The following is a 15,459-nucleotide window of genomic DNA, read 5'->3' as shown; positions in this document are numbered from 1 at the left end:
ATGAGAAAAACTGGCTGATGCAAAGAAATGACAACTTGAAGAAGGAGATTTTAAGATTGGGGAAAATTAAGGCAGAGCAGGAGACACTACTGGTCAAAAATCAGTTGGGAATCAGTTGGGAAGCCGAAAATGAATGTATGCATCAACAGAATGAAAGGCTCCAAAAAGCATACACAGAGCTGTATTTCCATCTGCACAGGAAACAAGTGGTGATGTTTTAAATGACGTTTTAAAGGAAGGGAAGATCACAGGTCCTAACTCTGAACTCCTTTACCTTCGGAGCTACGTCACGGGGTCAACCATAAAAGTCCAAGATAGGTTGACCATGACGGATGCCTGGTGTGCAACGCTAGAACCGACGTCTCAGTGGCCAACAAAGGAGCTGGGGATTTGGAAATGCATCTAAACCATGCCTCAACCTCCTCCCGCTTCTCTCAGCGAATCACAGCTCACATCAACCACTCCTCTAATTACCTAGAAGCCCTGTTTAAACGAGCCTCTCTGGGAAACACCGTCTGTCTCCGCTCTCCCAACCCTGCCCTCTCACCTGTGTCCCTTGTTCGTCTTTCACCCCAAAGACCTCACCATTTACAGGTTGCTATAGATGGGGAGGTCTGCCAAGCGTCCACATTTATTCATATCTTCAATAAATATCTTTTTATCTTATACCATTGTTGTGCCGTGGTCCTTGATAGTGAAGTTTTTCTTTCACATTTATGCCCACACTGCAAATGTTGTGCCAATCTTTTCTCTGATGTAAAGCCAATGGACAAAGGAAAGGAACCAGTCTGTGACACTAAAGAGGCTCATGTCCTTTGTTTTAAGACATATGGAATAACTCTACATTGCAAAAATAATCAAACAAAAGAAATGAATTAAATGTTCATAATGTAACCTTTTCTGCTTGCCTCTGTGGAGATGTTATTGCTTTACCTGGGATGTTCCTCACTAAAGCTTAATAAAATGCTGAAATTTTAAGAAACCTTGAAAACATAGGAGTACTGTGAGCGGGCTGCATCTCCCCAGATCTAACCTGCCACTTGTCATATGGTAAAAACATTCCTGGCAAAGCAACATCTCCACGGAGACAATCAGGTAGCAGACCCTCCAACAATTACATAGCACACCTTTAAAGTGCCTGTATTAGCATATTATCTGATGTATGTTATAATGTTATTTCCTCATCAAAAACAGACTTGGAGTTGTGTTTTCTTTCTTTCACACGTTTAACACATAAAACCTGCATATTTACAAGTTCTTCTCTCAAACAGAAAACACTCTGTTCCACCTGGTGATGTCATGTGGGAATACAGGAAGTGCTCCAGTGTGTTTTTAACCTTCGTACATCTTCACCACCTGAATAATGTGTATAATTTCAGCCCTGAAATTGACAATCTGTAATGAATTGAAGGTAAAAAGTAGCTGTTAACTTGAAAACTACCACGTCATGACATCACAAGGTGGAACAGAGCATTTTGAGCTTTGAAGATGTAGCCAGACTGATAATAAAGTGTTAATCAAACATGTGTGAATGAAACAAAACACAGGTATGATTTAAATGAGGTAAAAACGTTATAACAAAGCTCACAAGAGTCCACTTCTGTAATATAGGACTGTTGTGGAAAAATTACAGTTCTAGATGAAAAGTAATCCATTTGCGAAGCTTGGTGAGTTTTGAAATACAGGAAAAAAGGTTTATTGTTTGTTACAGCAGATACAGACAGGACAGGGCCCAGGCTTCAGGGCCCAGGCTTGCCCTGGCCACAGACTGGTAGCCTCCCGGCCTCTCCCCCAGTTCCCCTCTCAGTGTAAGTCCAAGTCTCCACAACCAACCAACCCCTGAGCATTTGAGCTCTGACTATTTTATACCAGAATGACAATGCTACATACATTTCAAAGCAGAGTGACTTTTGTTTCACACCCGTATGATAATGAAATTTTACACTTACAGGTAGAACAACAGCAAGTTTCCTGTGAGATGGAGACAGAGCCTTCACACATGTTAATGTCTGCTCTGGGTCTGGCAGACTGATGTGATCTCACTCATATGATCAAATGCATTAAAATACACAACATGAATATACTTAAATTTCTATCACACGACCATTAAGTTGTTCATTTTTCCTAATTCCACGTGCAAAGTTCTTTAACCAATTATTTTGTTTTCAAATCAAAGCCCTGAATATTGTTTTAAAGTTCAATATAATGCAGTATATCCATATATTAACAGTGCACTATGTAAGTGCACTTGAACCTACTGGTGACGGTGGACGGTCTGCTGGGTCAATGGCAGCAGGCCTGTAAAAGTCAGACTTTGCCTCAGACCCAAGGACCTGCTTATCTGGATCAGACTCTAAACACATGAGTGCAGGTGGTTAAAAAAACCAAAAAAATTAATGAATAATAAAAGTTACTTTAATATCACACAAACAATGTTGAGGGGTATTTTTTTTTTAAATAAATTATACATAAACTGGCTCTTGGGGAGTATAACATAACACATTCTAGAATCTTGAAAACAGCCAATCGCTGAACTCTGGACGACATCACCGGAATGCAGCCTCTCGGTTGCTTAGAAACCGAGTAACTATGTGACATCATGCTGAGCTTTATGACATCACTTCTGCTTTGGGTACCAAAGGTAAGGGCCAAGACCAGACAACTAACTCACAACACCTCACACTGCAGAGGAGAGCCAGTACGATTCTTCAAGAGAATTCAGATTACTCACTATCAGATCCTTGAATTTATTATCTGAATATTGATCTACAAACTCAAAAGTGTAGACAAAAAACAGCACTAGAAATGGATAATTCAGAAATGGGATCCAAAAAACTCAAGAGACGCAAACTGCTGGCAGACAAGACAGAAATGTTGAGAAGCCAGAGAGACAGTTTGCAAAAAGTGTTTGAGAACTTGAACTCAAAACTATCTCAAAGCACAGACTGGAAACAGCGCCACCTTGAATTAGAAGCTGAGACAAACTGCATTTTAGGAGACGCCGAACGTTTACTGGACAAAATCTCGAGCATGACCCAGGAATTGGCTGCTGAGAAGCTTTTGAAAAAGAAAAGCAAAGCAATGACAATACTGGAAGATGCCTTAAAAAGTGAAAATCAACAGTTAATGGCACATCTTCAGAAAATAACAGAAGAATATGAGGCTGGCAAGAAAACAGAGTGTAAACTTAACCGAAGACTCCAGAAGTTAAGAGATTTTCAACATGATAATTACAACTTGATGCAAAGGAATCAGGTCATGCAAAACATGATTGTAAACCTGAAAGCTGAAATTGACTGTTGTATGGATGCTGCTGGGAACATAGTACCAATAGCCAAAACCAAGAAATTGGCCGAGCTACAACAGGAACTTCGCGACAAATTGCAGAGGATTGTCGAGTCTAAGAGAAAGGATGAGGAAATCACAAATGACATAAATAACTTGAGGATGGAGAACACACGCTTGCATCGTGAAATCAACGGATTAAATCTGGAGATTAAAGACGCTACCTTGCAGAAAGTTCATTTGAAAAGGCTGAAAAAGGAGAAAAAGTCACTAATGCAAACAAATTATTATGTGACAAAGGAGGTTCTTAAATTGAAGAAGATTGAGAAACAGCAGAAACCAAAGAAAATCCAACAACAGAATGAAGGCTTGGAAAACACGGAGGTGTCCAGCAAAGAAGAGGTGACGATTTCGGATAACGCCATGGAAGATGGTTTCCAAAACAACTTTGAATGCTTGGGATCAAATCTGCCTCAAGATGGAGAATGTAAACAGCTCTTGGAAGACTGCACCTTGGAAGACATCAAACGTATACAGGGAGAAATATCAAGAATAACCCAAAAACTGGCTGAAGTTGAGAGCTGGAAAAAGAAATGCATGGACTTAGACATGACGAACGGTGTCTTAAAAAGCAAAACTAAGCAGTTGAAGGAACAGCTTTGGAAAATAACTAAAGAATACGGTGAAGAAAAAGTCAGAGCCTTCAAGTACAACCAAAAAGTCTATGAGATAAAGCGTCTGAAAAGCGTTAATTATCGAATCCAGCAAGACATTGACCAAATCCGGAGCAAAATTCCAAACAGCATAGTCCTAGCTGATACTCAGGAGCAAATTGATACAGAATTTAAAAATGCGGAAGATGAAAACGAGGCATTGGTCGTGAAGCGACAATCCATTTGCAACGAATGGGACAGTTTTAAAAAATATAGGACAAAGAAATTGAAAAGGAACATGCAAACTGCGCAAAGGCTGAACTTTAACTTGTATAGAGGAATTCATAAACTTCTTCTGGAAATCAAAGAGGCTGACCTGCAAAATGTCGACTTTGATATGATAAATGAGAAAAACTGGCTGATGCAAAGAAATGACAACTTGAAGAAGGAGATTTTAAGATTGGGGAAAATTAAGGCAGAGCAGGAGACACTACTGGTCAAAAATCAGTTGGGAATCAGTTGGGAAGCCGAAAATGAATGTATGCATCAACAGAATGAAAGGCTCCAAAAAGCATACACAGAGCTGTATTTCCATCTGCACAGGAAACAAGTGGTGATGTTTTAAATGACATTTTAAAGGAAGGGAAGATCACAGGTCCTAACTCTGAACTCCTTTACCTTCGGAGCTACGTCACGGGGTCAACCATAAAAGTCCAAGATAGGTTGACCATGACGGATGCCTGGTGTGCAACGCTAGAACCGACGTCTCAGTGGCCAACAAAGGAGCTGGGGATTTGGAAATGCATCTAAACCATGCCTCAACCTCCTCCCGCTTCTCTCAGCGAATCACAGCTCACATCAACCACTCCTCTAATTACCTAGAAGCCCTGTTTAAACGAGCCTCTCTGGGAAACACCGTCTGTCTCCGCTCTCCCAACCCTGCCCTCTCACCTGTGTCCCTTGTTCGTCTTTCACCCCAAAGACCTCACCATTTACAGGTTGCTATAGATGGGGAGGTCTGCCAAGCGTCCACATTTATTCATATCTTCAATAAATATCTTTTTATCTTATACCATTGTTGTGCCGTGGTCCTTGATAGTGAAGTTTTTCTTTCACATTTATGCCCACACTGCAAATGTTGTGCCAATCTTTTCTCTGATGTAAAGCCAATGGAAAAAGGAAAGGAACCAGTCTGTGGCGTCACTAAAGAGGCTCATGTCCTTTGTTTTAAGACATATGGAATAACTCTACATTGCAAAAATAATCAAAAAAAAAAAAAAAAAAAAGAAATGAATTAAATGTTCATAATGTAACCTTTTCTGCTTGCCTCTGTGGAGATGTTATTGCTTTACCTGGGATGTTCCTCACTAAAGCTTAATAAAATGCTGAAATTTTAAGAAACCTTGAAAACATAGGAGTACTGTGAGCGGGCTGCATCTCCCCAGATCTAACCTGCCACTTGTCATATGGTAAAAACATTCCTGGCAAAGCAACATCTCCACGGAGACAATCAGGTAGCAGACCCTCCAACAATTACATAGCACACCTTTAAAGTGCCTGTATTAGCATATTATCTGATGTATGTTATAATGTTATTTCCTCATCAAAAACAGACTTGGAGTTGTGTTTTCTTTCTTTCACACGTTTAACACATAAAACCTGCATATTTACAAGTTCTTCTCTCAAACAGAAAACACTCTGTTCCACCTGGTGATGTCATGTGGGAATACAGGAAGTGTTCCAGTGTGTTTTTAAACGCAACTGTAACACTCTCTGTGCGTGTGCTATAGTTTATATAGTAAATACTGCACACTCTTGCCAAAGTTCATAGACCCAAAACACAAAGAACAAAACAGAAGACACAGGAATCACACAATAAGAGGACATTTTATAGACAGACAGAGAAGTACAAGAATCCACAATGTAAAAGACGTCTGTAGTGAAAACCGGTCTGAACCAAGTACTCAGAGACTTTTAAGTCCAATTCTGACACAGTTCAGATCCCAATTGCTAAAAAACACACAATTGAAGATTTTGCTGACATCTGACACGATTTATAACATTTACCTCACTCTCAAACCATCAGAAACATAGCATTCTCCGGCCAGCGTCTGTATGATGTTTAGATTTCTTTCTTTATTCAATATTTATCAGGGACCATGTACAAATTCATTAATCTTACAAATGAAAAGCTGATTTGTACCAGATTTAGATACTTTCTGATGGGTAAAAATATACCTTTCATTACAATTACCGGTACATTATAAGACTAACAGTTCATCATTGACTTCAGCAGTAAAATACAACCAAATGCCACCATGTCCAACACAGTATATTTCCTACAGTCCATACAAATATTAAAAATCATTATGTGCAAGTTTTTTCAGTGAAGACAGAACCGTACAAATGAACTAGACTCATGTAGACATTTCTATTAAAATTAAGATCTACAGAGAACTTCAGACTGTGTGGAGCTGATTCCACCGTCTGATGGTTTGAAAAGAAAAGACCGACTGAGCAAAGGCTGAGGATTGTTTTGGTACTGTGCAATTTGGGTTCACAGAGGAGAGAGGGGAACATTGAGTTTGTTGGGAGTTTAATATATTTTTTCAATGGAGGTGGAGCTGCATTATTAATAATTTTGAATAGGTTTCTCAGATTTGAATGCAGAATTAAATTGTCCAAACTGAGCATTCTGTATTTACTTAGGATAATCCAGTGGTGATAATGAGGTGTTTTTGTTTCTTTTTTTTATCAAGTGCCTTTTCTGCCTGATTGTAGATGGATCTCAGAGGTTTGAGCCTCTCTCATTGACCCGAGACCAGCAGGACACACAGTAGGTCATGTGTGGGATAATCATGACATTGAAATATGTTAAATAAGTTTATAAATCTTATCACCGTGTTTATATTTTAACCACACATTTTAGCATTTTACATTGTTGTTCACAGGTTTAATGTTTCAAATATTTTTAACTGTAATATCAGTACCATACTGCGTGCACGGCAATTCTAAACCTGTCATTTATGTAAGGATCTGTAAACTCATATGGATTTATCTATGTAATCCCTCAATCATCCAGGTCTGATCCATATCAAAATAAAAATATAAAATCTGTCAGTTGGACAAAAAGATGTAAGATTTAAGATATTTCGCTGCTCATCTTAGCTGCTTCTTCAGTTCTGGTCAGATTACTGGTGGACTCTGCCTTATATCTGTCTGAAGGGAGGAGCTAACTACACTGAAACACTTTCTGTTAGCAGCATAATCATTCAAGCCCCTAATGAGTGGTTTCACACCTATTAGCATCCTGGCTAGAGCTATTGTTTTCTTTGTTTTGATTTGGGTCTGAGGATGGAGTCATAGATAGGGGATAGATGATGTCTAAGGCTCCTGTTTCTGTTCAAGGAAGGATTGTCTTTCCTGACAAAAATTGCTTCTTTAACTCCCCTCTGAAACCATTTTTTTTTCTTTGGCTAAGACCTGTACCTCACTATCTTCAAAGGAGTGGTTAGTGGCTTTGAGTGTCTGTTTAGTTTCTTGAGTATAAGCTCACTGCAGTCTTTACCACGCTGAATGGAGTAGACCACGTTGATTTGTTTGTGGCTCGAGGTTTTGTCTTTTGGGTGAACCACAAATGGACTTAAGATTTTACTTTTTCCTGTAAAAATGTGCTTATGTGACAATAGGATAATTCAAGATAGTTATTAATAGATTACTTACTATAATTCCATGTATGCGCCCAATACAAAACTATTTAGCAGGCAATGAATACAGATTGCAATGATATTTACTGTCCCCCTCCTCTCCTGTTGTCTTTGGCAGGTGCAGCGGCAGGAGCAGAGCAGGTGATGGGCGCTCCTCTGCTCCTAATCCTGGTGTTGTGATGCGACCCGTGCTCCAGCTGCCTTCTGTGTCCTGCAGAGGCTTCTCATTAAACACATGCTACGTCACCGCGGCATTTATCAAACACAAATACTGCGCTCCTGTCCTCATCCAGCCCGGAGAGTGGCCATCTGTCACAGCGACAATCTCTGAGCTCCTCCGGTGTAACCTCTGTACAGATCATAGCTGTGTTATGGGTGTCGTTATTTGTGAATGGGCCAAAGGTGGACTAATGCTAACTGATGGAGTATTAACTGCTAACACATAACATTTTTAGATCACAGAGTTACTTTTTGTTGTTTTGAAGATGTTGTATTCACCGAAAACAACTTATTAGTATGTTTAATTAGTTTTGCTTTTGTTTTGGATGCTCAGAGTCTCTTCTTTCAGAGTGCTATTACATTACAATCGGCGTACATTCTGCTAATGAAATTATAGCACATCACTTCAGGTTTGTGAAGTTGTGATGTATGGTTTTGTACCTTGCTCTTGGAAAATTATGGGAAATTGCCGTGTGGGTGCATGGACGATGTAGGCGGTAAGAGCCGGGAGAGAATTATTACCAATTACTCAAACATGTATGGATGACATCTAAAACCTCTTCAGGCATGTTTTTGATGAGGGAATGTTAAAACATTGTAAAAAAAAAAACAAAAAAAACAAAAAACTCCAAAAAGTCTATTTTGCATAATACCCCTGCTTTAATATCTCAATTTTGGATTCTCTTGATGACACTATTTTGGGCAGTCCATCCAAAATGTGCTAATTGTGAACAATGTAAGTTTTCTGATGGGTGTTCCACTATCTGCTTGTCTCCATGGAGATGAAAATGCTTTGACTAGAATGTCCCACATTATGCCATTAAACGTGTCTATATGGCTTTTTTTTTTTGTTTGTTTGTTTGTTTATTGTTTTTTTTGTTTTTTACATATACAGGTCCTTCTATTGCTAAAAATGTCTTTGCCAAACATGCATTCTTGCTGTAAATGGGCTTGCATCTCCACAAACCTGACTCTTCTTTGGCTACTTTGGAGAAGGCTTGTTTCCGTGGAATTGTTGATCTCTTGTTGTTTTAATATTCCACAATATGGCATAAAACATATTTATCTCCATGGAAAATGTTCTGATGTGGTTTTAACTTAAAGAGGGGGTGTTATATTTCTGTGGTGTATTAAATGCCAACTAATTGTAAGATTACGAAAACATGCATGGGTGGCGTAAAAAACCTCTTCAGGAATGTTTTGAAAACAATATTACAACATGGTAGAAAGCTCCAAAAAGTCGATTTTGCATAATTTCCATGCAGGTGATGTGCCACCTCCAGTCACTTCAGCTCAAAGTATACTCCTATAACTCGCCTAAACCTAAAGTGATATTTTATGATTCTGTCTCATCAGCATTACTTTGTCATTTATAAAGTTTGATTTCATTAAACTGCTCACAAAGAACAAGGATTTATTAAACAATGTGTCTAAATTGAGTTTCTGGAGGAGAGTCCGTGACCTTCTTGTCTTCATGGAGATGTATTGCTTTGCCAGAAAGGTTCCACCGTATGGCATTAAACTTCTATTTCCATAGAGAAGAGTAGATGACACCAGGCCAAGTAGTGGCTGAGTGGTTAGCACTCACACTCACAACAAGAAGGTTCCAGGTTCAATCTCTGAGTTGCCCGGTGTTTCTTCTCATGTCTGTGTGGGTTTCCTCCAGACTCTCTGGTTTCTCCTGACAACTCAAAACATGCACCATAGTCAAATCCTCCAGCAAATGTAATCCTGACCAACACTAGCAGCAAGATCACACTTCCAGAGCACTGCGTCATGGTGCTCACTGCTCCTGAGGAGATGCCCCAGTGAAGGATGGGTCAAAGGCAGAGAACAAATTCCCTTATGGGGACAATAAAGTGTATCTTAACCTTAAGCCTAGTTCAACCCCCTCCAGAGAAAAGACGTATCTTTAGTAATATAAATCTGCAATTGAATAAATGCAAGATACGTTTAATGCTCTACTGTGGAATATTCTAGGCAAAGCAATAACAAGAGAATCAGAGTCCTAGGTAAGACTCCCGGGCAGGCTGGGGGTTTTCTGTGGAGTTTGCATGTTCTCCCTGTGTCTATCCTGTGTTTTCCCTACTGGCAGAAAAAAATGAGATTCCACATCTCAGTGGGACTATGGTTAAATAAAACATTTGAATTACAGTTTTTATATAAAACATAATTATTTATTCATGGCTTACTGAATACATATGGAACCATTTTGAGTCGGACGGATTATAATTTATGAAACAAGAGCTGAGAATCAAAAGAGCAAAGTTACATTTAGACATTTTACTGAAGAAACAGAGATAATAAAAATACTTCATTTGTCCTACAAGCCTTTTGGTTTTCAGCCCCCAGAATACATCAACTTACAGTGAATATTTTTTCATTGACAAGTTTAACAAATCCAGTGTATGTTTTCATTCAAGTAAAACTTCTGTCCTCATCACATCACTCCACTTAAAATGTGTTGCCCCTTTGCCTTTGAGACTAAATGTGAAGGGTAAAAAAGGGCTCACATCATTACTAAGACTTCCATATGCTGTATATATGGCATACCTAAAACAATGTTTTGGAAATAAACACAAATTAGGAAAAACATATGGGCTTTGCTAACCACAATAACATGCTCCACATGTACTGACTGTCACTGCATCACTCACAAGTATTTCCCATGAAAGTCTGCTCGGATCTTGAGTGCTCATTTGACCCTGACAGTTGTGCATTTAGTGTCAATAGTGTAATGATTCTGGATCATTTTTACGTGGTAAAAGTGCTATTATAAAGTCCAGTGTTTGATGAAACTGTATAATAATGTCAGTATGTGAACTATAGAAGCCTAGATGTGTAAGAGCAAAAGTGTTGGTGCAAACATCACCAAAAAACACTTTCAAAGACCCTTTTACATTTTGTTACATAGTTTATAATAAACAAATGCTCATTCTCACCCTCCAAACTGACTTTTCATGGGATTTTAATAGCAGTATAATATTTCCTTGTCGTAATCATACAATAGTTTTTGATTCATTCACACAAGTTTAAGTGAGTCTGATTGGTGAAGACTCCTGAACACATGAAGTGCTGGCCTTCACTACAAACCTCTGTTAGCTTTACGTCGACCATATGCATTCTGCTAGTTCCACTGTAATCACTCAAACATGAACAGATGAAACATAACACAGCAGGGGTCTGTTTTAAACATGTTACAAGCTCATACAATTCTCCTTATTAACAGGGCCATTCAACTGAATTTACATGAGGGCCATATTTTTAGACGACCATGGCCTCTGGGCCTGAGAGATGTACAGTGTGTCACTACTTTTTGAGGCAACACAGAATATGCCCCCTTTCAATTATATAACAGCAACTGCTGTATTAGATTTTTGTGGAAAAATCAACATCAAAAAGCTTCATCAACAGTGCTCCAGGACAAACCCAGAATTAAGACAGACTTAAACAAGGCCTAAACCAGGACCAAACCAGGATTAACCTAGTACTAACCCAGAATAAAAACAGGACTAACTAAAGCAGTAAACAAGAGAAAATATGTGAATATTTGGAAGCCGTACCACAGGTCACCTGGGCCACAAAGTTGAACAGGCCTCTTATAGGGCCATACTCTCCCTGGAACAAAAATTGTGTAGGTACTGTGGTATGGAAAAATGACCAGACCAACTCTCTTTTCCTGCAGTCCTTGAATGAGACATCCCCAGTCCCTTTCAGTCTGAGAGGACACAGTGAGGTGGATGGACTCTGGGGTAAATTCCATGAGGAGTGAAGTAGACACATAAGCTCTCTCCTGCGTTCAGGCGTTCAGTCTGGGTAGAGCAGGAAGCCGGAGAAGGTACTGTACTTGTTGTTGTTGCCCCCGTGGGCCTTGCCTCCATCCAGTTTGATGTAGATCTCGTCTCCAGAGTCCAGATGGAGCACCACGCTGTTACTGGCGTAGTCGTAGTTCTGGTCCGCGTCTTGGGCTATGGCACTGGCCCGCACCTGGGACGAAAGGAGGAGGACAGGTTATCAAGGTGATTGGATGCTTACATATTGCCCCTATATAGGTGAATTTGTCCTCTGCATTTGACCCATATTTTAATGCTGTTGGGGTTACCCTTCAGGAGCTACAATGTCAATTGTTTAGGGAGTCTTCTCTATTTTTAGAACATACATTTTTAAAATCTTCATAACGCTTAAAACTTAACATTGTAAGATTTAGCCTATAGGCCGCATTAGCCATGGGATTCCCTAAATGCATTTTGTTCAGTGAGGTGGAGCGTTGCATTCTATTTTTCCCACTTTTTTTCAGCAAATGTTTATTTTTGACTATATATTATTTCACTGTGAGGTTAACGTTAGAATTAGAGTCACAAGATACAAGCTCAAGAAATTACTTTATTACTTTATCTTATTATTACTCACTTATCACAAAGTTGTAAAGTTAAACTGCTGCATTGTCATCCACATTATCCATTAGAATTTGCAAGTAAAAGGTGAGAGTAGATCCTCATACGTGCCTCTATTTAGTGACTCTACTCCCGGTGTCATTCATTCAGCCTTGTGTGCATTAAAAGCATTTATCTAAAGATTACACTAGATTTCACAAATAATAACACAGTTTTGACTTGCATCTAGAAGTGAGATTCTCTGATCTTTTGAACATTTTAGAGTTTCAAAGCGAGTCGTTTTACTGTAGACTGAAAACAGCTGACTCAAAATGAGTTTATAATGTTAAGCTTGTGGCATGCGATCTCTTCATTGTAGTCACACAATTCTCTTTTTGTCTGTGCTTGTTGTTGCACATTTAAAAATTGTTTAAGACTGAAAGATCCTGTAGTGTGTGTTGGGCTTTAGACCTTTATTTAGGCAAACATCAAAGGGACATACTAGAAAATTTGATACTGGATTTTTGAAAACGTGTCATAAAAAGCATTACTTTTTGATGGACAATTCTCCAGGAAGCAAAAGGGCCATTGGTCTGTGGGTCACATTTGGGCCATGGGCCATAGTTTGGACATCCCTGCTCTAGTTGAAGCCATAACATTTCGATGGAAACAAGCAGAAAAGTTACACAGTGCACCTTTAATATATTTAATCCAAAATAAAATGCCTAATACTAAAAGGCTATTTTTCTCATAAATGGATAAGGACTATTGTTGTATGATGAAAACACAAGCAAGAGCAGCTTGAGGTTTATCAGAACATGGTAGTGTGACACATGTTCTATGGGCAGAATCCCCCCCCCCCCCCCCCCACACACACACACACACCCCCCCCCCACACACACACACACACACACACCACAAACCTTATGGGCTTGGTGTGAGGAGGCCTTAAGAGTTCAGCCCAACAAATATGGTGGCCCGGTGGCTGAGTTAGCACTCACACTTTTGTGGGGCAATAGTGGCAAAACTGTTATTGTGTCCTTCGACAAAACACTTCACCCATTGCCTATGAATATGGTGTTCGTGTGTTGCTGGTGGTCGGAGGGGCTGGTGGCGTAGATTGGCAGCCTACCTTCCATCAGTCTGCCCCAGGGCAGCTGTGGCAACAGTAGTAGCTTATTACAACTGAGTGTGGAGTGAATGAATACTGCACCAAATAGAGAAGCAATTTTGACTATCTGGAAAAGAGCGGTATAAGACTAATGCATTAATATTATTATAGTGTGCAGAGTTTGCATGTTCTCCCTGTGTCTTGGTGGGTTTCCTTCGAGCACTTCAGTTTTCCTCCATTATTCCAAAACATTCTCCAGGTCAAATCCTCCAGCTAAGGTCCTGACCAAGACTAGCTCAAGATCCGGAGATGTGTCCCAGCCGTGGCACTGTGGCACCCACAGCTGGTCGCCCTTGTGGCACTTGCTGAAGGATGGATCAAATATTGGGAAATAAATTAAAAGATCAAGAATCAGTCATGTCTAACTGTTAATGACTTGGGGTTTTTGAATAGAGAGGTCTACAGCCAAGCCTCGGTTAGTAAAAACATGTGGTTTGGAGCAGAGGGAAGAGTTTGGAGAATTCACTGATTAAAACTCTGTATTGATTATGTTCATGAAATCAATGCTAAAAGCAATTTTATTTTGTGTTTGAAATGACTAAATAAAATTGAATTGAAACTCCAGATTGATCAATATACGGGAAGAAAAGTTATAAGGGACTTAATGTTTCATATCACTCAGCCCTAATACAGAGAATCTGATTCTCTCAGGCAAGATCAATAAAGTATAACCTTTATCTTATAGATTTTAAGGATATGTGAAATAATTTGTTGTATTTTAAAAATGACTGAGTATATAGACCTTCACCTCTTCACCGATCCTGATATCAGACCTGAAATATTGTCTATCCTTAAGAATTCAACTAATCCAGCCACACTCTTGCTTTTGAGATGTAATCTCTACAAAAAAAAAAGAAAAAAAAAAAAGAAAATGTAAAACAATAAGAGTAGTCTTCAAAATAAAATTTAGAGCCACTATAACATTACAGATTTAAAGTGGATATAATCATATTAATAGGACCGTTTTTTATTTATTTTTTTATAAATGTCTCTTTGATTTATCAAAACTTTGAAATATTCTTAAACTTTAAGACTATAAGTGCTTTGCGTCCTTTGACCCAAACAATTACGCTACGTTGAAAAATAAGTGCTGCAAATCATGATGTTCTGTGCGTAATTTGCCCGGTCTCACCCGCTCGCTGAGCTCCAGTCTGTGCGTAATTGCTCCATTACGCACGATCCACTGGCACACATGATGGACTTATCCTAAACTATAGACCTACTGTTACCCGCTGAGCCACGTACCTGTCCGTTTTTGCAGAGGTCCGCCCACATGCTCGTGCCGTCCCCTCCGCGCATCAACACGTGGTAAGTGAAGTAGTAAATCCCGGACACCTGGCACGTGAACTTTCCGGTGGTGGCGTCATAGTGGTTGCCCAGGTTTGTGACCACGTCGTCAAAGCGCAGGACCTCGTAGCCCTCGTGCGGGTTCTTCAGACCTACGTAAAACGCAATCTTCGCGGCTCCGATAGCGGCCGTCTCCACGTGGTTCCCGCTGTGGTTCGTGGGGCCAGTGTCCGTACCTGGGTTTGTGCGTCCGGCGATCCCCGGGGGGCCCCTAGGGCCCGGTGGTCCCGGCTCTCCCGGGGGTCCACGTGGGCCAGGTTTACCCGGGCGTCCAGGCTCTCCTCTGGGCGCGTGTGCGGCCGCGGGGCTCGGGAGCGCGCTGAGCTCTTGCGCTTCCAGCGCGGTGGCGCTGGGTCTGGGGCTGTACGGGTCACAGATCATACGGCACGTGCCCATCATTTCATAGTGAGCGTCCGCACGCGAGGTCTGCACGAGCAGCGGGATGGCGATGAGCAGCGCGAGCACCATGACGACGCACACCGCTGCAGCCACGAGCCGCTTCCTCTGCACGGACCGGGACCCGAACACACACAGCAAGTCCGCCTCACGTGGAGACCCAATGGTGGCGGGAAAACCGGACCTGGGAGCGACCAGACCGGACTGGACCAGGAGCAGAGGGCACAGGAGGGAGAGCGTGAGTGGCACAAGCTGGGGCGCTCTGGGTTTTAAGCAAGTGCGGCTGCACAGAGAGAGAGAGAGAGAGA

General features: G+C 40.5%; 1 protein-coding gene across 1 annotated transcript; it reads right to left on the bottom strand.

Annotated features, from left to right (window-relative positions):
* Positions 1–11,671: 11,671 nt before the first annotated feature.
* On the bottom strand, positions 11,672–15,244 carry c1ql2 (complement component 1, q subcomponent-like 2). The gene is made up of 2 exons (XM_033987040.2): positions 14,654–15,244; positions 11,672–11,851 (listed from the first exon to the last, which is right to left on the bottom strand). The coding sequence occupies exons 1-2, from the start codon at positions 15,221–15,223 to the stop codon at positions 11,672–11,674; spliced, it is 750 nt and encodes a 249-aa protein (XP_033842931.1). The 5' UTR covers positions 15,224–15,244.
* Positions 15,245–15,459: the final 215 nt, after the last annotated feature.

This window comes from Periophthalmus magnuspinnatus, chromosome 21 (genome assembly GCF_009829125.3).
Source record: "Periophthalmus magnuspinnatus isolate fPerMag1 chromosome 21, fPerMag1.2.pri, whole genome shotgun sequence".
In the NCBI taxonomy this organism is placed as follows: Eukaryota; Metazoa; Chordata; class Actinopteri; order Gobiiformes; family Gobiidae; genus Periophthalmus; species Periophthalmus magnuspinnatus.
Note: the sequence above shows the minus strand (reverse complement) of the source record. Positions and strands in the feature narration are given on the sequence as shown.